This window comes from Mustela nigripes, chromosome 9 (assembly GCF_022355385.1).
Source record: "Mustela nigripes isolate SB6536 chromosome 9, MUSNIG.SB6536, whole genome shotgun sequence".
In the NCBI taxonomy this organism is placed as follows: Eukaryota; Metazoa; Chordata; class Mammalia; order Carnivora; family Mustelidae; genus Mustela; species Mustela nigripes.
The window spans coordinates 31,742,854-31,765,514 of record NC_081565.1 but is presented as its reverse complement, the minus strand read 5'-3'; the positions used below and the strand labels follow the sequence as shown (position 1 = coordinate 31,765,514).

At 36.8% G+C, this 22,661-nt stretch overlaps 1 protein-coding gene across 2 annotated transcripts in view; it reads left to right on the top strand.

Annotated features, from left to right (window-relative positions):
* Positions 1-22,661, top strand: part of TGFBR1 (transforming growth factor beta receptor 1) — a 56,031-nt gene that overhangs the window by 16,276 nt on the left and 17,094 nt on the right. The window contains exons 2-4 of one of the 2 annotated variants that reach the window (XM_059411205.1): positions 12,737-12,982; positions 15,257-15,487; positions 20,352-20,582. In XM_059411205.1, the coding sequence (XP_059267188.1) occupies positions 12,737-12,982; positions 15,257-15,487; positions 20,352-20,582 (708 nt within the window). Of the gene's footprint in view, positions 1-12,736; positions 12,983-15,244; positions 15,488-20,351; positions 20,583-22,661 lie in introns of both variants that reach the window. The other variant, XM_059411204.1, reaches the window with a different exon arrangement.

Here is a 22,661-nt window from a genome sequence, read left to right as displayed (position 1 = left end):
GCTCTGCGGAGAGCCTGCTTCCTCCTCTCTCTTCCTGCCTGCCTCTCTGCCTACTTGTGATCTGTCTGTCAAATAAATAAATAAAATCTTTAAAAAATAATAATGAGAAACTATAAAAGTGTGTTTAGATTGGGAAAAATAAGATATTCAATTATTGTTTTAGCATTAATAATCATAAATAAAAGTTTCTCCATTTCTTTTTAGGGGCTAGGGTAAGGCACAGTGCATACATCTGTTACGTATACCAACATACTCCCCAACTCGTTGACGTGGGAAAAAAAAAGATGACCACTCGATAGTGATGAAATTGTAATCCCATTATATATAGTTTTAGTAGTATGACCATTTTCCTGTCCTTAGAAATGCTTCTGAAATATCAGCTTTAATGTCTATATAGTCTCCCATTTATGATTATATCATAATTTATTTTGTCACTGCCATATTGTCATTCATACAGGGTGTTTTCAACCATAAAATACTGTAACAACCATCTGTGTGCTTATGTCTTTGCTCTTATCTCCTGTTATTCCTTTAGACTAAATTCTAAGAAGTAGAATTCCTGAATTAAAAAGAACTAGGCTTTACAGTCTCTTACTTGGCAACTTGTTTTCCAGAAAGAATTTAAAGTTTTGAAATCAGCATGAAGTATCCATGCTCCATAGAGTAAATATCCTGAGTTGGAGTTTTGAAGATAGTATAGGGAAAAGGGATGGGAGCGGAAAGACATTTTTAATTTTTTTGTAACTTTGAATAGATCTAATATACTCACATTTTTTCTAAATTCAAAAGGTACAAATGAGTGTGTAGTGAAAAGTCTCCTCCCACCCCTATCTTCTGGGTATCCAGTTCCCTTCCTTGGAAGCCAGTGTTTTTCTTTTTTCCCAGAGAAATACTTTATAGTATCTGTGTGTGTGCATTTTCCCTTCTTCCTTTGCTTTTTAGCACAGATGTTACTGTATCAAATACACACTTCTGCACTAGGCAGATTTTTACTTAATACATCTTAGGGGTCAGTCCACATTAATACATTATTACATATATAATACATATATACATATATAACACATTCATGATACATTAATACATAGAAAACATTTTTTTGATATTACACTCTTCCATTTTATAGTGGTACCATTATGTTATTTTACCGGTTCTATTGATACGTGCATAGGCAAGTTTAGAAACAATCTAGTATAAACTCTTAGGAAATTAATAACCACGTACTTAAGGCATATTAACACATGTAAAGTATATCTATAAGCTACATTCCTTCTGGGTCACAGGTTATGTTTATTTGTCATTTTGAAAGTGTCAGGTTGCCTTCCATTTATATGGAGGAATAGGTTATTCTAGATAATGGGATATTTTTTATCACTTGGGCACCAGGGAGGTACCTAAGTGGGAGTTTCGGATAGTTGAAAGAGCATTGAGAGATGGGAAAAGGACTTCAAAAATGAAGATAGTAAAGGATAAAAGAGAAAGTTTGCTTGCCATTTTATTGAGGACCTTGGTGGTAGTGGCCACCCACATACTAAAGAGACACTCCTGAATGTTTATTCAAGAAACATACTGGATCCCTTCCTGTGTGCCAGGGTCTAGTAATGCAGAGATGCATAAAGTACTCATAAAATACTAACCCAGGCCCTGACCCAAAGAAGTTCACAGTTTAATGACGAGATGAACAAACAATATAAAATGAGATGTGCTGCCATAATTGCCGTACCTTGAAGATGTGAACTTAAGTCAATTGGTCAAAAAATGAAAACATGAATGTTTAATATTTGATATAACTTGTAAAATAATAGAATCTTACTTTTAAAGAAATGTAGAAGTGACTTTGGGTGGCTCAGTCAGTTAAGTGTTGGAATTTTGATCTCAGCTCAGGTGTTGATGTAGGGTCCTGAGTTTAAGCCCCAAATTGGACTCCATGGTGGGCCTCACACTGGACCTGGAGTCTACTTTAAAAAAAAAAAAAAAAGAATTGTAACGTTTTAGATTAACCTTTTACTTAGTGCAGGAGATCCCTACTTCACAAATTCTGACTACTGGTTATTAAGCCTCTACTTAAGTATCTCTAATGACAGAGAAGTCATTATCTTCTGTGGGGCAGTCAATTCATTATAGGGAGGAGCTGTAGTTCGGAAATGATTTTTATGAAACAAAATTTACCACATCCTGACCTCATGATTTGATTTATTATTGGAGTAAGGTGAATTGACACTACATCTATAAAATGAGGTGGTTGTCTCCACAGATCCAAAGTTTCAGATCGAACTTTGTTGAATTCATTCTTTGATTTTTTGACTCATATTTACACGGCAGATTGATGTTCAAGTAACATGTACTGATTACTTATTATTTGGACATTTGTGGAATTTTGTGTCCAATTCTCCCTCTGTTTCCCCCATCACCATGGCTACAGTTAATAGTAAATGCTGTTGACTCTTTTCAAATCTGTTGTTAAACAGATTCCCCAAATCTGCTAAGCAAATCTTTATTCTATACTTGTGCAGTTTATTTTATTTTGAGACTAAATGAAAGCCTTTATATTAATTGCCCCTATTAAATCTCATCTTGCCATTTAGGCAGCCTGTTCTTAGTGTGGGTTTCTCTGATATCAGTTAACATAATATCAACTAATTCCATGGAGCTCAGGAGATCAGCAAATGGAGGTATTGTGGAGAAGCAAGTGATTGAGAATTTAAGTGGGTCCCTAGTCTTGCAAGTTGGAGTTGTATGTGAATCAAAAATGATGTTTCTTAAGTGCTTGGACTTTCTGGAGAAATGTCTGGATAAATCATATTTTTGTTTTGAAGCCCTAAATTTGAAACTGCAGTGTTAGCTGAACTAGACTAGAGAATTCACTTTAATGTTGTATGGTACTTGTTTTTTGTATTTTGTATTTTTGTATTTTGTATTTTGTACTTGTATTTTGACAAGCTGACTTTGACATTACTGCTGCCAGGTGATCTAAAGGGGTGGAGGTGAGAAGAACTGAGTTCTTTTCAGTTGAGTGCTTTGAAGACCAAAACTCAGTTGATGGTCAGGGTTTTAGTCTTATTCACAGAGATTTGCAGCATATTCAAAAGAGGAAGAGAGCATATATATGCTTTCCCCAGAGGTGGAACTGGAAGAGGAAGAGGACAAATCCCTCAAGAGAGGGCATGGCTTTGGGAGTAGTGGGGAGGGGAAGGCCGAAGAGCTGGAGTACAGACTTAGACTAGCCTGTAATAGGGTAGCCATTAGTACCTGAAAGGATTTGTTTCAACTTCTAACTTTGCTTTTGCTTTCATCTTTGCTAGCAGTTGTGTGAGCTTCTGTGTTTCTTTTTTTTTTCTCAGTGTTCCAAGTTTCATTTTTTTAATGAACACCCAGTGCTCCATGCAATAAGTGCCCTCCTTAATACCCACCACCAGGTTTACCCATCTCCCATGCCCTCCCTTCTAAAACCCTGTTTGTTTCTCACAGTCCACAGTCTCTCATGCTTCATCTCCCCCACTGATTTATTCCACTTCACTTTTACTTTCCTTCTCCTAATGTCCTCCATGTTATACCTTAGGCTCCACAAGTAAGTGAAACCATATAATTGACTTTCTCTGTTTGACTTATTTCATGCAGCATAATCTCCTCCAGTCACATCTATGTTGATACAAAAGTTTGGGATTCATCCTTTCTGATGGTTGTGTAATATTCCATGGTATATATGGACCATATCTTCTTTATCCATTCGTCTGTTGAAGGGCATCTCGCCTCTTTCCACAGTTTGGTGATTGTGGCCATTGCTGCTATGAACATTGGGTTACAGATGGCCCTTCTTTTCACTGCATCTGTATCTTTGGGGTAAATACCCAGTAGTGTAATTGCAAGGTCATAGGGTAGCTCTATTTTTAATTTTTTGAGGAATCTCCACACTGCTTTCCAGAGTGGCTGCACCAACTTGCATTCCCACCAACAGTGTAAAAGGGTTCCCCTTTCTCCATATCCTCTCCAACTCTTGTTGTTTACTGTCCTGTTAATTTTGACCATTCTAACTGGTATAAAGGTGGTATCTCAATGTGATTTTGATTGGGATTTCCCTGATGGCTAATGATGATGAACAGTTTTTCGTGTGTCTGACCAGATGGGATTTATCCCTGGGATGCAAGGGTGGTTCAGCATTCACAAATCAATCAATGTGATAGAACAAATCAATAAGAGAAGAGAGAAGAAACACATGGTCCTCTCAATTGATGCAGAAAAAGCATTTGACAAAATACAGCACCCATTCCTGATTAAAACTCTTCAAAATATTGGGATAGAGGGAACATTCCTCAACTTCGTAAAATCTATCAATGAAAAACCAGCAGTAAATATCATTCTCAATGGGGAAAAGCTGACAGCCTTCCCATTGAGATCAGGAACACGACGAGGATGCCCACTCTCACCACTGTTGTGCAACATAGTACTAGAAGTCCTAGCAACAGCAATCAGACAACAAAAAGAAATAAAAGGTATTCAAATTGGCAAAGAAGAAGTCAAACTCTCTTTCTTTGCAGATGACATGATACTTTATGTGGAAAACCCAAAAGACTCCACCCCCAAACTACTAGAACTCATACAGCAATTCAGTAATGTGGCAAGATACAAAATCTCACAGAAATTAGTTGCTTTCTTATACACTAACAATGAACATATAGAAAGGGAAATTAGAGAATTGATTCCATTTACTATAGCACCATGAACCATAAGATACCTTGGAATAAACCTAACCAAAGAGGTAAAGGATCTGTACTTGAGGAACTACAGAACACTCATGAAAGAAATTGAAGAAGATACAAAAAGATGGAAAAGCATTCCATGCTCATGGATTAGAAGAATAAATATTGTAAAAATGTCTATACTGCTCAGAGCAATCATACCTTCAGTGCCATCCCAATCAAAATTCCACCAGCATTTTTCAAAGTGCTGGAACAAACAATCATAAAATTTGTATGGAACCAGAAAAGACCCCGAATTGCCAAGGAAATGTTGAAAAAGAAAAAGCTGGGGACTTCACGTTGCCTGATTTCAAGCTATATTACAGAGCCGTGATCACTAAGACAGCATGTTACTGGCACAAAAACAGCACATAGATTAATGGAACAGAATAGAGAAGCCAGCTGTGGATCCTCAACTCTATGGTCAACTAATCTTTGATAAAGCAGGAAAAAATATCCAGTGGAAGAAAGACAATCTCTTCAATAAACGGGAAAATTGGACAGCTATGTACAGAAGAATGAAAATTGACCATTCGAATATGGTGTGTACACCATACACAAAGATAAACTCGAAATGGATGAAAGACCTCAATGTGAGGCAGGAATCTGTCAAAATCCTAGAGGAGAACATAGGCAATAACTTCTTCAACATTGGCCACAGCAACTTCTTTCAAGACATGTCTCCAAAGGGAAAGGAAGCAAAAGCTAAGGTGAACTTTTGGGATTTCATCAAGATAAAAAGCTTCTGCACAGCAAAGAAAACAGTCAACAAAACAAAGAAGGAACCCACAGAATGAGAGAAGATACTCGCAAATGACCACAGACAAAGGGCTGATATCCAAGATCTATAAAGAATTCCTCAAACTCAACACCCCCAAAACACAATCATGACAAAAAATGAGCTTGTTTTTAACAGTAGCTAAGTAGACTGAATAAAAGGCATTGTGCATGTCCTTCACTAGCCTGTTGGTGCATATTTGTAATATTTAGAAATACTCTCTCTATATAGTAAAGTATAATTGTGCTGTAATGGGAAAGGAAAGGAAAAGAAGGATCATGACCAGCAAAATCAGAATTCAGTCTCTGGTGAGAGAAATCTTCATCCCTTTGTACCTTTTTAACTGCTGAGCTGTCTCAGCAAGAAAGGGGTCTTTTTTTTTTTTTTTTTTTAATCACATATACCACTATTAGAGGAATAATGTTGTATTTGGTTTTAAATGTTTTGATTTTGCACTAAAAAGCAAGCCAAGCAGAGCATTTCTTGGAAGTTACATTATGAGTCTGGAGCACAAGTATAAGGTCAAGAAGTATAGAGACGTAGATCTGAGATATCCCAAAGGACTATCGACTAAGTTAGGGAAGTGTGATGTCATATAAACTAACAAAGTTGTGTCAGTGTGTCTCATATCCTAAAGAATTTTAGAAAAGAACATTGTGAATTCACGAGTGAATTTCTCCAGATGTTTTGGTCAAGTTCTTGTTAGAGTGAAGGAAGGATTGAAAAAGGAAAGAGTATTGAAGTATATACATCAAAAGGGGGATAAGCTTTATAGACACTATCACTCTTGGCCTGGAAGACAAGGTTTCTGAACTAGTTTTTATTTAATCAGCAAAGGTCATAGATATCTGTTTTGTATACTCTTCACTAGCTGTCTACTATCCCAGTTGTCTAGCCAGATACTTAAGCTTGTGAATCAACCCATGGTGGTCTTAGCATTTGGTAGAAGTATGGTGTTTTGATGTTTGACCTCCAGACACTGAAATGAGGCAATGATGGAAATTTCCTTTATAGTTGGGATGAAGAGCTGGAATCTCAACTTGAGATTTATCACCATCACTGAAGATGATAACCTCAATGATTCTGCCATCTCTCATTACTGTTGCCGCTTTCTTTGATGACATCTAGATGTTCAGTTTCTGACAGTCTTTCACATCACACCAACATCTTCAAATTTTGAAAATTCTTTGATTTATTCTGCAATCTTTGGAAATTTCTATTGCTAGTAATTTTATTTCCTGGCACAGGATTGACAATTTTCTGTGAATACAACAGGTATGTGCTGAGCCATAATGAAATCTTTATGAAGACTAATGGGGATTAAGGTTAAGTTAAATTTTAGTTTCAGGAGAGCTACCAATGCAGATGAGTAAGATAGTGATTAAATGAATAATCCCTTCCATACGTGGCCAAGTTTGCACATGCAGAAATCGCAACAACTGTAATCATGTCTTAACTTTCTGTCTAGAAACTGGAGTTTTCTTTTTACCTTGATTGTAGTGCAGATGCAAATTTCAGAAGTTTAAGTGTGGGCAAATATGTATTTTAGAATGGAGGAAGTATTGGCTGCTGGTAGATATTAGGGCACAGAAGCAAAAGGTGACCAAGGTAGGAGAAATGTCCTCAACAGGGAATTTCATTCTTATCTTTGCTGTCGGGCAAAAGAGTCAAACTAGAGGTCCAAACAGGAAGCTGTACTGCTGAACCACAGGGGGAGTCCTGAAAGTTGAGTTACTTAACATAAGGATACCAACACAGAAACATACAGATACCAACACCATCACATTTGTGATGTGATGTAGTAGGAATTTACATTGACCTCTAATATGGATGGAGTATTGTTAAATTATTTTGGTACTCTTAAGGTTTGTTTTTTCATTGATAAAATGATAGAACTGAATTAAAATGAGATGATCTTCCAGGTTTCCTAGGGCCCTGTTTGTTTAGATTGTAGAGTGGAATTTTACACATTACTTTGGGGAAGATGTGTTTTTCTAGTGGCCTACAAATAAATTGTGTTTGGAACAATGCCATTTATTATATTTGATAATTCTATATGGCCACATACGATTTTATATTAATAGTTTCAAAATGTGCTGATATATAGTATCTCATTTGATGATTTCATTGAGATGATGAAATAGGTCAGGAATGTATTATGTTCATTTTGTTGATAAAATGAAACCATTATGGTTAGTATCTTGAATAGTTATTTAAATTTGATAGTCTCATTAACACATTATAGCCACCAATGATGAAATCCTACCACAGAGAAAAGAAAACCCTGTCAGGACTGCTTTCTCACCTTCAACTATTGATCAGTTTTACATATTCTCCAAGTTCTGATTTGGATGTCCTGGGCAGCTTTTCTTGCCTTCCCTTCTACGTTGGCAGAGTTAAAGCACTTTGATCATTCTCTTCCAGCATCTGGATTTTAATGATCTGTTTAATGCCTTACTTTTCCACCCTGGTGAGTTCCTTCAGTCCAGCTTGTCTTATTTATCCCTCTACCCCACAGCCTGCTCAGCATCTGGCCTATGGGTATGCTCAATGAAAAATGGCAGAATTAAATGAAAGTCAAGTTGACGAGGAAAGGCTGATGTTAAGGGATAGGGTGGCATGGGGCGTGAAATTATGGGCTGTGGGGTGGGAAGAAGCCATTGTTGTATACCTTTGTTAGGTAGAAATTTTGCCCTGTACATGCATTTGAAAATCAACAGAAACAACAATCTAATTAAGAAAGGGAGATAACGAGGGGTCAGATCTATCTATTAATAAGTTTGAATTTTTTAAAAATGGGAACTAAAGTTCATGAGTTCATGGGGATTTTTAAATTACCTTATTTTTTCCCTAAACTATATTACTGCATCTCATATTTAACAGCAGTTTTGTATTCAGTCTCAACTCTGATTTAAAGTGGTAAAATAGAAGTTTAAAATTCCTTCAAGAGGTAAACCCTTACCTGGTTAAGCTTCATGTTAAGTAATGTTTCTGTTTGTCCAGCGACCTGTTCCTACTGAAAGACTCTTGTTAAGAGAACCCCTTTAGCACAGACTTTCTCAAACTTGCCATAAGTAATGACCTCTTTAAAAGAAAACATATGGAATGTATTTGTCATGTTACTTTAATTATATAGCTATGAAACTAGATATAAATTTTTTTATTTTTGGCTCATTTAAAACTATAAACCAAGCCTGCAAATTAAATATAAAGACAACTACACAACTAACAGATTTCAAGTTAATATTGTTATTCAGTGTGACAGGTGATGTTTAGGTTTCACAGTAGGAAAAAAAAGAGCCTTAGATCTCATTCCATTTTAAATCTGTTTCTGTATTTTAACTTCAGTGATACTAAAAGCTGCAAGTACCCATTCTAAGTAATGTTGTGCAAGGTGCTATTAATGACTTCAGGCTTTGTTTCTAAGTTCAGGATTGTCAGACCTCCTATCTAACCAAAACACTTGCCAGCAAGCATTCCTCAAATACCAGTTTTAATGAGATGTCAGCTGTGGTGTTCGTTTGAAGATGAGGTTAACGTTATGTCATTACTGAAATCTTTATTAAATGGTTCTCTACACTAGCTCATGCTGGAAATGGGAATGGAAAAATGTCACTGGATACTTCAACCACATTTAATTCTAATCAACTTTTGCAATTGTACTACAAAGATAGGATCCATGTAATTATGGTAGCATATGTATGGTATTAGCTTTGAATATACCATGCCGGTCTTATCATATGCTGTGATGATTCTAGATTCCTTTATTTTTCACTGTTGGTTACAGTTATTGTCAGAGCTTTGCTTATACAGAGTGCCATTAGGCCATTTGGCCTGAAGAAGATTTTAACAGAACTGAAGAAGCATCAGTGAAAGCCTTCTGATAGTTTTTGTTTAGATTGTGGTTACTTTAGCATTTTTATCATTCATTTTAGATTATCTTATTTATTTAGATTATCTTTTAAATGAAAACATTAGCAAAATTTTGTACACAATTCTTAGACTCCCCTTCTCCCAACATACTTGTGACCTCCTGTTTGGGTAACACTTGTTTTAGCATACATTTTTGTGATCACCAAGTTCAGGATTCAGTGGTGGGAAAATGAATTTTAAAAAACGTGGCCCTTCTTAGTGTGATGAGAGACACTTTAACAGCAAACTATAAGTAGATTGATTTGTTCTATCTGAAAGGTATACAAAGAGGACTATGGGAACATATTGTAAGGACCTGCCACTTACCCACTTACCTTAAGAGTAGGGCAGAGTTTAGAGCCTATCATGAAAAATCTTGTTTGAACTAGGCATAGAGATAGTATATGTAAAGACCATGGCCATGAAAGACATGATTGTTAAAATGGTAAGAAGTATGAGGCCCTAGATTGCATTTATAATGTGAGTGGTAAGTTGGACCCCAATAGTAAAAGTCTTAATTGTTAGACCAGGTGTTTAGGTCTCATTTCATATATGCTAAGGGAGAAGATGAAGATCTTAGAACTGAGAGGATATTCATGACAGTATATATATATATATATATATATATATATATATATATAGCAATTACCACATTGTATCATGTATTATTAATCACTTATATATTAATAATTAATATATTATAATAATACTATTAATTATGTATTATCAATTAATTATGTATTAATTAAGTAATGTATCGATTAACAAGGCCTCTTTTTGTAGGCCTTGGAGCTCTTCAAGGTCTGTGACCATGGATTATACCAATCTTTGTACACTAAGCTTTTGACACAGTAACGGATAAGAATAATGATTAGAAAATATTGGTTGACTAACCGCAAGTAAAGGGGATTCAGGAGAGAATGATGATGATCTCCTATGGTGGTGGTTTTAATCTTTTGTGGGTGATAGACCCCTTTGTGATTCTCTTGGAAGCTATGAACCTCCAAAATGCAAATACATACAACATTTGACAGTTTCATGGCATTCTTGTATCCCTGAAACCAGTCCATGGGTTTCTTATTCAGAATTCCTCTTTAGGGAATTGAATCTATAATAACCACCCCTAAACCTCACCATGAATAACCACCATCTCTTTAAATAATCTTTATATGTTAATATAATTTCACTTTTGGAATTTAAGGAACAAAACAGATGAACATAGGGGAAGGGAAGGAAGAATAAAATAAGATGAAAACAGAGGGAGGCAAACCGTAAGAGACTCTTAACTCTAGGAAAAAAACTGAGGGTTGCTGGAGGGGAGGTGGGTGGGGGGCTGGAGTAATTGAGTGATTGGCATGAAGGAGGACTCTTGATGTAATGAGCAGGGTGTTATATGCAACTGATGAATCACTAAATCACCTCTGAAGCTACCCATTTACTGTATGTTAACTAAATAGAATTTAAATAACAAAATTGAAAAATAATTTGTAAATGTTAAACTATGATTGTGTCTTTTTAAATACTCATTTTGAGTTCTTACTGTGTTTGGGAGGAGTTAATTCAAACAGTTGAACGTCTAAGAAGAAAGAACAAATTTTTTTTTATAATGATTAAGGTAAAACTTTGCTAATCTGTAAAGGTAATAAGTATATTAATTAATCCAGCAACCAAGAATCACTTCCTCAAGGGATCCTGACATTCCTGAATTTGGTTTAGCAAGTGAGGTAAGGTCCCCAAGACCACCCTCAGGCTGAGTGATTGGCCAGAAGGACTCATGGGACTCAGAAAAGCTATACTCCTGGTTATGGTTTATTACAGTGGGAAAGATACATATTAAATTATCAAAAGGGAAAGGCAAATCCCAGGAGAAACCAGATGCCGGCTTCCAAGTGTCCTCAGCCTGTGCAGTAGCACAGGTACATGCCATAGCTCAGCAACAGTGTGACCGCACGTGTACGGTGTTGCCAGCCTGGGAAGCTCAGCAGAGCCTTCGTGCCCAGTGGTTTTATTGGAGCTCAGTCACACAGGCTTGTGACTCCATTCTTATCATGGAGAGTATTTCAAGGGCTCAGAGCTCATTTCCTAGGGACTGGCCAAGGGCCAGGCCTGAAAACAGGTCTTTCTTGGGAATGTGCAGGATTTGAGCAACTCAACTCTGCTGAGTTAACCCTTCCTGCACAGCAAGTTAGCTGTGCAGAGAGTTAGCTTTCTTCTGGCCTGCCTGCAGAGCTGTTCTTTTTCTAAATACACAGTCTTTGTGGACCTCCTTGGTCTCATCATAAGTAGCCATTCTGTATACTACATTACCTGAACTGTAACTTTTTCCTCTCCAAAAAGTAATTGGCAAGTTTCTTTGGACTTAAGGACATACCTGTGTTTTGCAGTTTCATGAGATTGTAAGTACCCATTCTATCATTGATTTAACAAAAAAAATTTTTTGAATGCTGGTTTTTACCAGGCCTCATGTTAAATATCAATTTACAGAAATTATTACTATGAATCTTGCAGTTTCATAGTGGAGAGAAAAAACTAGCAATTCTGGTAAGCAGTGTGTGCTTTGGACAGCATTTTACCTCATTGGAGAACATGGTGGAGAGGGTGTCCGTGTGTCTGTGTATGTTGGAAGGTGTTGGTAATTAGGGGAAGACTTCCTGAAAGAAGTCACCTCTTGAGCCACGAAGATCAAAAGATACAAATGGTCATGGAGCATTGTGTTTCTCGAACAGTGTATGGTTGGGTGTGTGATTGGAGCATTTATGTATTACTGGTGCAGTCTTCTTGGCTTACTGAGCAAGTACACTAACCCTAACTAGAAGATGTATGTGCTTCTTAGCATTTGCACAAGAGGAAAGAGTGTCTGGCTTAGTACAAATCTATTTCCATTTTACTCCATTGCCATAAATCCACCCAAATGACATTGCTTCCCAGTGGGGGGAATATGTGAATACATAGCTTTCAACTGATAAGAATAAGTATGACCGTTAAAAATTTAAATGTACTGTGTTTCAAATAGGAGCGCAAATGCTTGCCTTAACTTAATGAAATTACTTGTCAGAATTTGTACTTGGAAGCAAAAAGGCTTTAGAAAAAAACCTGGGTCCAGATTTTACCATATTTGGCTCATACGTATGTGTGGTTTTCACAGAATTTGGAACTTCTGAGAGTAATAAGAGTTTTGTTTTTTGAACAGTGCAGAGAAATTGTATGATTATAATAGGATCAGGAATGTATTATTTTAGGGAATATGGGATAATTTCAAGTTGTTAACCTGGAGAATTTTTTCTAAGAGAATCTTATTCTCTTTTTCCAGCATTACAGTGTTTTTGCCACCTTTGTACAAAAGACAATTTTACTTGTGTGACAGATGGGCTCTGCTTTGTCTCTGTCACAGAGACCACCGACAAAGTTATACACAATAGCATGTGTATAGCTGAAATTGACCTAATTCCTCGAGACAGACCATTTGTATGTGCACCGTCTTCAAAAACTGGGTCTGTTACTACAACCTATTGCTGCAACCAGGACCATTGCAATAAAATAGAACTCCCAACTGTTGGTAAGTTGTTGTATAAGATTTTTTTTCTTAACACTACAAGAAAAGCTGATTCCGACTATGGTTTTAGAACTGGAAGGAATCTTAGAATCCAGTTCAGAGGCAAGAAGGAACTTGTCAGTGGTTGTAGAGTTACAGGAGTAGCCAAGATCCTGACTACTGGGTGTTGTGTTGTTTGACAACGTGGTTCCAGTAATAGACTTTCTCTGAGGTCACTTAGGTCTAAAAGGCGAGCCTCTTAAAGGCGAATTCTGACAAAGCTGCCATAGCAGTATGTCCTCAGGCAGTCCCTACTTTATCCTTAGAGTGAGTTTCTTTTCCTTGTATAATCATCCAGCCTTTTAAAGTAATTGATAATGGGCAGCACTAAACAGCCCAGATGCCTTTATTTTGTAATTTTAACCTTGCTTTATCATCTTTGTGTATAAATCATATGATTTCTAAATTTTTTGTCCTTCACTATAGTTTACATTTTACAGTGTCCAAGCAGAGTCAGGAATTTGAAGGCTTTATACCCTCTAAGGATTAGTTTAATTTTCAGGTTCTGGTTTAAGATCTTAGTCTGAGCCTATCCTTCCTCAAATCCCAAATTTCAACTGTCATAATCAAAGGAATATAAAAATGCAGGAAACTTGTATTCATGCTAGCCAAATTGATGGAAGAATACCATCCCCATTCCTGTGCTTGTGAAAACTTCTATAATTTATACTGCAGATAACTTCAGACTAGTGAAGATTGACTACCCATATGAAAAGAAGTAAGTGAAAGGACCTCTTACAAATCCCACCAAACCTTAAACTCTGAGGGGTTTGAGGTGAGGACGTTACAGAAGCAAAGGCTCCATTCTCCTTTAGGAAGAATCACCTGGTTTCATTGCTCTGGGAGGCAGACCACGGTGCTCACTCTCCACTCAGCTGGTCCAGGCATCATGCTAACTGAAGTAGGAAGCACTGCTGTGGCCCAGCAGAAAAGGGCCAGTCCCACAGGTTACAGGGGGAGGCAGTCTTACCCTTTATTTGAGTGCTAACAGCAGAGTAAAACCAGATATTCAGCATTTTAGGGAAGCTTCCCCATGGCAAGTTTCTATTGGACTATAATTTTTCCGACTTCTGTTCAGGGTATCTGCAATTCTAATATGAAAAAGAAAACTCTAATTCCAGAATTTCCCATTTCCATTGTTTGGGCTCGAAATATCTAAATGAGGGCTCATAAAGCCTGTGAAGAACTAACTTCATTTCTAATGCTAAGCATACCTAAATCCCTCATTCCCAGGTTTCTGTTAAGCAAACAGCAAAAAAAATTACCAAATAAAAAGATTCAGTGGTTGAAAAGAAGTGAACTGAACTGGGTAGATGTCATGATAGGGAAGAACTTTCAGATAGTCCAAAGTTCGTTTTTGGTTAAAGATCACTTTTTTAGATGGAAAGCTCAATTGATTATTTTTAAAAATGTAATATTGAAAGTGAGTAGCAGACTGGAGACTAATATTTTATAGCCTAGTGTGAGAAAAGCTTGAGAAATTGTGTTACAATTCAGGGAGAAAAGATAGTAAACAGATTAAGATAGAGGATAAATCTAGGTGACCCAATATACTTACTGCAAAAATTCCAGAAAATGGCATAGAAGCAGACAGAAAAGAATGTGCTAGCAAAATTAATGAAATTAGTGAAAAAAATACTTTCCCAAATACATATAATAAAAAAATGTCAATTTTAAGAACAAAGAAAAATATTGTTTATGCATTCAGCATAAGGTAACACTGCTTATCTCTTAGAGACAGAAAAAGTTCAGATTTTCTTCTTTTTTTAAATACCAAAAGGCAGTAAAACATCATATATTAATTGTTAACCAGAATTCTTTAGATCAGCCAAGATTTTCCATATATAAAAGCAATAGTCATCTTTAGATAATTAAGTATTCAGTGTATAAGGACCCTTCTTCTTAAAAGAAATTACTAGAATTAGGATTGGATCATAAGAAATCAAATAAATATCCCAAGAATGGGAAAGTTACTTCCTTAGTCGAAGGCTGAAGAGCAGAGGAAGAGTAAGTGGATGTTGACTGAGCTGGTGATCATGAAGCGGGTAGGGGGGCAATGGGTGAAGACAGGATGATTCACTTGTTCTGGATCTGAGCCCTGTGAGCTTCTGGAATGGATCTCTGACTAATGGGAGTAGTGGCCAAGTATAGGAAATAGGGAGGATTAAGAAATTGCGGTTGCCACCTTCAGTGTTTTTGCTATTGTTGATGTTTATTTCATTTGAGGCCCTTTTTCAGGAAAGCCATCATCTGGCCTTGGTCCCGTTGAACTGGCAGCTGTCATTGCTGGACCAGTCTGCTTCGTCTGCATCTCACTCATGTTGATGGTTTATATCTGCCATAACCGTACTGTGATTCACCATCGAGTGCCAAATGAAGAGGATCCTTCCTTAGATCGCCCTTTTATTTCGGAGGGCACCACATTAAAAGATTTAATTTATGATATGACGACATCGGGTTCTGGATCAGGTAAGGGAATTATTTTTCCTTTTTCCTAAGGAATCTTCTAAAAGTTAGCTATATTATTTATTTTATTAGTTGGTTAAGCCAATTTGGCTTAGTGTGTTTAAAACTTAGTTCAACCTTAAGCCCAATAGAAGTCTATGACTATTTTAGCATAGAAAATTAGAATGTACTTTTACTGTTGAAATAAGTAAGTCAGCTTCCTGTTTGTATAAATTGAAAAGCTTTCTCACCTTTTGACTCCATGAGAGAGAAAGAATAAGGATAATTATTTTCTTATGGATGAGGCTGAAGTTGACAGATACTCAAATGATCTGCGGCTACCCATTCTATTCAGGATTGTTTAGCAGCTTTATTTTTATACTTGAAAGCAAGCGTGACAGAAAATGTGTTTGGAATTGTGAAGGTTATTTGCTTTTTTAACATATGAAATTGCTGTCTTTAGCTCAGACCTATTTTTTTTATTAAACTAATGATTTTCTCACTTTAAAAAATGTCTAACCTCCTTGTTATCTCATATAATTTTATGGATCCATGGCCTCTGTGATGTTTGCTTTTCTCAGTTCCATTTGCTGATTCTTGTGGTTTCAGAAATAGACTGGCTAATTGCCAGAATCATTCCTTGAAGTAGATTTTGGTACAGCGGTGCTTCATCTTTAAACTGAAAGGGATTTATTTTTTTCACTTGCATGTGCTTTGAAAGGATGCTAAGAGAGGCAGACCCCTGTCCTCCACAATATTGTAATTTGACACTGGGCTAGGAATCAGGAGATCTAGATTCCAGTGCAAGTTTGTCTTTGGTTGGCTCTGACCTTGTTAAACTGTGTTTCTTCTTTTGGGCTTCTGTTTCCTCATTACAAATATGGAACAGATACTGAGATATACTGTCTTTTGGAAATATAAATCAACTTCAAAGAAAGCCCTGGTTTGTGGATAAAATGAAGATTTGAAAATATGTATATTTGAAAATATACATAATGAAAATCTCACTAGGGGTGCCTGGGTGGCTCAGTGGGTTAGGCCTCTGCCTTTAGATCAGGTCATGATGCCAAGGGTCCTGGGATCAAGCCCTGCATCGGGCTCTCTGCTCAACGGGGAGCCTGTTTCCCCCCCCCCTCTGCCTGCCTCTCTGCCTACTTGTGATCTCTGACTGTCAAATAAATAAATAAAATTTAAAAAAAGAAAGAAAATCTCACTAATTTTATAATTATATATTATAATTTTATAATTAAGTGACTAAACGAACATTAAAGCAGAAGTTGTGACTGGGGGTAGAATATGAGTGAAGCATGAAATCACATACAGTACAACAAATGTTCATGCAATGACAAATGTCTGTTTATTTTAAGGAAATGAATATATATTGTATGCATATCTGTTGAGTCATAAAAGTATGAAGAAACTGACTTCTTGGCCTGAAGTTGTCTGTTGGCCATGTATATACAGCACGTGACTTCTGTCCATGACACTGGACACACACAGGCTTGCCACTGGAACCTAGGTCCCTCAAAACAGCCTTTAAGGATCCCTGAGACCATAGTGAGCAGGGAGGCAGCAAGAATTTGGGTTGAGATGGAACAGCCTTGGCACTGAAGATGTGACAGTCTTTGGGCCAGAGTGGTAGAGGAGAGGAGAGAGAGCTTGTTTTAGGGTTTCCCTGGAGTTTCCAGTTGATTCTGAGTTAATCCAAAGCATTCCCAAAGGAGATCTGGCTCATTCTAGAAGTCATCCTAGATCAAAAAACTATGATAAACAAAGACCAAAGTCCCAGAAAATCAGGGTGTCTAAAGCTCATTTGGAATTAGTCCCTCGTTGCCAGACTTCCACCCAGAGAAATCACAGCTGCTTATGCCACTTGGGACGGTAGTGCTGTATCAGGCCTCCCGGGGAATCAGCCTACCTAAAGGATTAGAAGAAATTGCTGTCTGGATGGCACCTGATTTCTGAATAAGAATACATTTATTTACTTTTCAGGATGCAGACATGAAGTCAAGAATGAAATCACTCTTTTTCCATTTTACCTGTATTTTTAGATGCATCAGGAACTACAGCTCTGTTATCTGAGAGTTTCTCTCTTTTCTTTTATGCCTTACTCTGCAAAAACTTGTCTACATTGTTTGCTAGCTCTGTGGCTTCGGGCAGTTAGCTGATGTCTCATGCCCAAGTTATTTTATCTTTAAAATGAAAGTAATGAACCCTGCCCTGTACACGTCATTGGATTGTTATGAGGTTCAAATGAGACAAGATGTTTTGATAAATTGTAGTTATGTCCAAATGACAGGTGTTACACTTATTGGAAAGATACTTGGAAGAACAATCTGACATATGGTATTAATTTGCTGCATTGTACCAAAAAAACTTAGTTGAAGGCCTCCTTTCCCCGTCATAGTTCATTATGTGCTGAATGGCCTCCAGATTTATTGAGACAGAAGCTATCCTGTGTTGAATGATAGCAGAACATGCCACCTGTTTCCCTCCTATTCATTATAAAGCCTTAACGCTGTCTCATGCATGGGACTCATGACTGTGAATCAGTACAGTGGCTTTATGTATACCCTCTTTAGTTCTTTTGCTCATTGAGAAAAGCTAAAACTAAACATTTCATGTTATATTCATATGTTTATTATTCAGTACCGTGACTTTAGTGGAGGAAAGGTCTATTTCTCAAAGACTGTATCTTTAACTTGGGAAGGCAACTCTATGTGTGAAGCTAACCTAATCCCTGTTGTGTAAATTTGAATCACAGGTTGTATGTGTGCCCTTATTTAAGCTGCTGTTAAAGTGTGTGTACACATGTGCCAGTTTCTGAAAGAGAGTGAGTCTCTTAGGGCCACTGCTTTCCCTATGGAAGTTTTTCTCTCAAGCAGTTGTAAGGAGAGGAGAGGAAAGCAGAGAACATAGAGATTTGAATTAGGCCTATTTATTTTTCTCTTTAGAAGAAAATTACTACTTTTTAAAAATGCTCATGTATTCCTGTCGGTTATGGTAACTAAATATAGATAATATGATGAATCTTGATTTGGCTTTGAATTTTAGTTTGGGATCTAGAATCCAGTGATAATGGGGAGACAAAAACTTTCCTTGTCCTGGTAGCCTTTCTTGGCCATATCATTTACATGGGACATGAATGTGTTAGACATTTTCAGACTTCCCGTGTGTAATTCCCCTTTCTTCTGTACTCCTTGTCTTTCTAACTTCCAGAATAGCCTCCTGAAGTTAACTCTTAAGTATACTTTAAATCTTTAAGTATATGGTATGACCCCATTCAAAGGCTGTAAGAAAATTTCATAAATTAGTATCTATACTAAACCACATAATTAAGAATCTTCATAATATAAAAGAGCTCCTTGATTTAAATAAGGATTTTTCACAGATCTATTTTTAGCTAGCAGCCTCCTTATAAACATAAAAACAATTATTTATAATCAGACTGCTAACTGCTTTGCCGGAGGTGGGGAGGATAGAGAGCAAGAAGAGGAAAAGGACCCATTTGAGAAACTTAGAGATGAAAAGAGAAAAAACTTCTGATCACTTTAAAGACTTAACATTTCAATTAAGAAATATTTCACGTCAGGAAACCAAAGACAGCACATAATTTCATGTACTACCATTGGGCTAATTTGGTCTAGCAAGGAACTCTGAATATAGATTATAAATTACACAAATTTATGTGTATAGATTGTCTGAAAGAAATAGTAGTTTGCAGAACATGGTTGATACTGGTATTTTTATTGTCAGGGTCAGTATAATATAACACTTAACTTAGTCTATGAGGGGATATGATACTGAGTGAATTGGAATAGTCCCATATATAGTGATACTTAAATGTTGTAGGTAGTGAAAAATCCTTTTCTGTAAACAAGTAAGTGTGGCAATATTTTAAAAATACATATTTTAGAGTAGGGCATGTTCAGATGGTGAAATAATGCCAGCGTCCCGTCACCACTTTCAGTTACTTGGCATCATTCTTTAAGATACTAATGTTGCCTATGCAGCCAGTTCCTAGCACATAAATTACTTGTCTTGAAATGGTTTGTGTGGTAATTTTTACTGATTTTTTAAAATCAGTATGGATTGTACATACTGATTTTATGTTTGTGTTCACATAGTTTTCTCCTTCCATCAATAAAACCGTTACCAGATTCATCCTTCTAAAACAAGATTTTTAAATTGCTTCGTCTCATTCATGAACCCTTTTCAGAAATTTTTTAGTAGTTCCTGTTTTATCCATAGCTCTCATTGGTCATTTTTTCTTTTTTAAAGATTTTATTTATTTCACAGAGAGAGAGTACACACACAAGCAGGGGGAGCAGCAGGCAGAGGGGGAGGGAGAAGCAGGCTCCCTTCTGAGCAGAGAGCCCAATGTGGGGCTCGATCCCAGGATCCTAGAATCATGACCCGAGCCAAAGGCAGATGCTTAACCACTGATCCACCCAGGCACCCCTCTTGGTGGTCATCTTGAGCTCAGCATTCAGTACCCTTCATACTCTGACAGCTTTCCTCTCTTCCACTGCTTTACCATACACATCACCTTCTGTTTAACTGAGCTGGTTCCATAAACATCCATTCATTTCCCTCTTCTGCCTTTGCTTTAATATTCCTCCTACCTGAAAACCTTCTCTCCCCTTCTCCTGTGGCCCTATCCCTTCCGTAAAGGACAGTCAAATTCAACTTACTTTATAAAGCCTACCTGGACTCTCTAGGCAGATTCTAGATTCATCTATTATATTTATTATCTTATTTTCATTTTATTATGAATTACTATTTTTTGCAAATGTAGTTTGTCACTCCTCAGTGAGATTGTAAGTTCTTTAAAGATAGAGCTTTTGGAGTTACTCTGTCACTCCTTAATGCCTATTTTCATTTTCAGGTTTACCATTGCTTGTTCAGAGAACAATTGCAAGAACTATTGTGTTACAAGAAAGTATTGGCAAAGGTCGATTTGGGGAAGTTTGGCGGGGAAAGTGGAGAGGAGAAGAAGTTGCTGTTAAAATATTTTCCTCTAGAGAAGAGCGCTCATGGTTCCGTGAGGCAGAGATTTATCAGACCGTAATGTTACGTCATGAAAACATCCTGGGATTTATAGCAGCAGACAATAAAGGTCAGTAACATCTACTTCTCCTTTGAGTATAATGAAATCTGCTTGAGCCTTTCTACAAATACGGCTACTAAACACTGTCAGATTTGATGAGAAATAAATGTTTGTCATACAGATTAAACCCATTAAGTCAAATAGAATATATGAGAAACCTTTACAAACAGGAACTTTTTAAAGATTTTCTTGACTCATGACATGCTTCTAAATCTCCAATTGTTCTATAAGATAAAAGAGCTATATTTAAATTTAAAAGTGATGTGCTTTTGTTATTTTGGTTTTAGGCAGTTAGTTATTTGAGTATAGTCATAGCATAGAAAAGATAGAGTTTTATAAACTCTGGGTGCTCAAAATTTTGAGGTAAGTTAGAGCCCAGAGATCTGTTTCCTTTACATTTCTTCATGACCATTAGGGCATTCTAATAGATACTAATGACCTTATCTATTAAAAATAACTTCTCAGTGTGTTCTGTGTTTTAAGTTGGCAGGGGCTAAGTAGTCTTTTAAATAAACAAACTTTTAAATCAATTCCATTAAGTAGAGAAATAGTTTCTCCAGGGCCACTGTGCCCATAGGTAACCAACCGTCTGGCTGCTTTCTTGCCTTTGGTACAGATACCTGGGGCCCTGGCCTCAGTTCGATGCTGCAAGAAGCACGGAAGGTATGTCAGGGGAGAGTCAGAATGAGTGCTGACGGGGACCAGTGGTTTCACCCTGTACTTCATCTACCGTCTTGGCTCCGGCTTCTACTGTTGTGCCCATAGTTCCTGCTTTTGTAGCTTCATCAGAGACTCGTGTTAGCACTCTCATCATCCCCGCCTGCAATCAGATGCATGCTGTCCCTTTCTCTTTGAGATTGGCCTGAACTATGGTCCTCTTTTTCCTCTTCTCCCTTCCCATTTTCTTTCAAGTATTTATTTCTTCAGAATACTGTTTAATGATTTTCCCTTTTGCTTTCCCATATTTTTGAATTTATTATCAGTAAGCAGTTATTACTTGTTTCTTTTTTAGAGTTTATTTCTAGAAAATTTCCAATATATAAAAAGTGGAGCAAATAGAGCCTATCACCCATCTTCAAATGTGATTAGGTCATTGCCAATCATATTTGATCTGATTCTACCTACTCTGCCTCTGAATTATTTGAAGCCAAAGATATGATAGTATATCTTTTTATCCATAAACATGTTTCATTTGTATCTTTAGATTAAGGAATCTTAATGCAACGTGACCACACTACTGTTGTTAATTTTTGAAATGTCATCAGTATCCAGTCAGTTTCACATTCTGCAGTTGTGTATTCTTTTTTTAAAAAAAATTGGCTATTCACTTTTAGGATGCAAAATCCACACATGGCATTTGGTTGATATTTAATTTAAATCCCTTAAAATTCCTTTGTTCCTCTTCATTTTTTTTTTTTCCTTGTGGTTTCTTGAAGAACTGGATTGTTTGTCCTATAGGGCTTATCACATTCTGGAGTGTGTGGATTGAATTTCCATAGTATCTTTGATCTTGCTCCTTGTATTTAAAAACTGGTAGTTAGGATTAGAGACAATCTGAGTCATTTTATTGGTTTCCTGAAAATATTGTATACCTGCCTGTATATTATGCACTTTATATGATATTTGTATAAAATGTATTGTATATTGTTTGTTACATATCGATATATATATCACATTAGGAGCCATATAATATTTGATTATCTCTTTCTATTAAGAAAAATATTTTATTTATTTATTTTAGAGAGAGAGCATGAGCAGGGCGGAAGAGCAGATAGGGAGGGCAGGGAGGGGGAAAGGGGAAGGAATCTTAAGCAGACTCCCCGCTGAACTCTGAGCACCACCTGGGGCTTGATCTCAAAATCCTGAGATCCTGAGCTGAGCAGAAAAGAAGGGGTTGGATGCTTAACTGACTGAGCCTCCCAGGGGCCTCTTGATTATCTCTTTTTTGTGACTTGGGGCAGTGATGAATGTGATGGATGTAGGCAGTGATCTATCAGTGGTTACTTCCAATTCAGTATTACTTAATGTGAAAACAAAAGCAGTGGTTATAGTTCCATTACGTCCTTTGTTTTCATTTTCTTCTGCTTT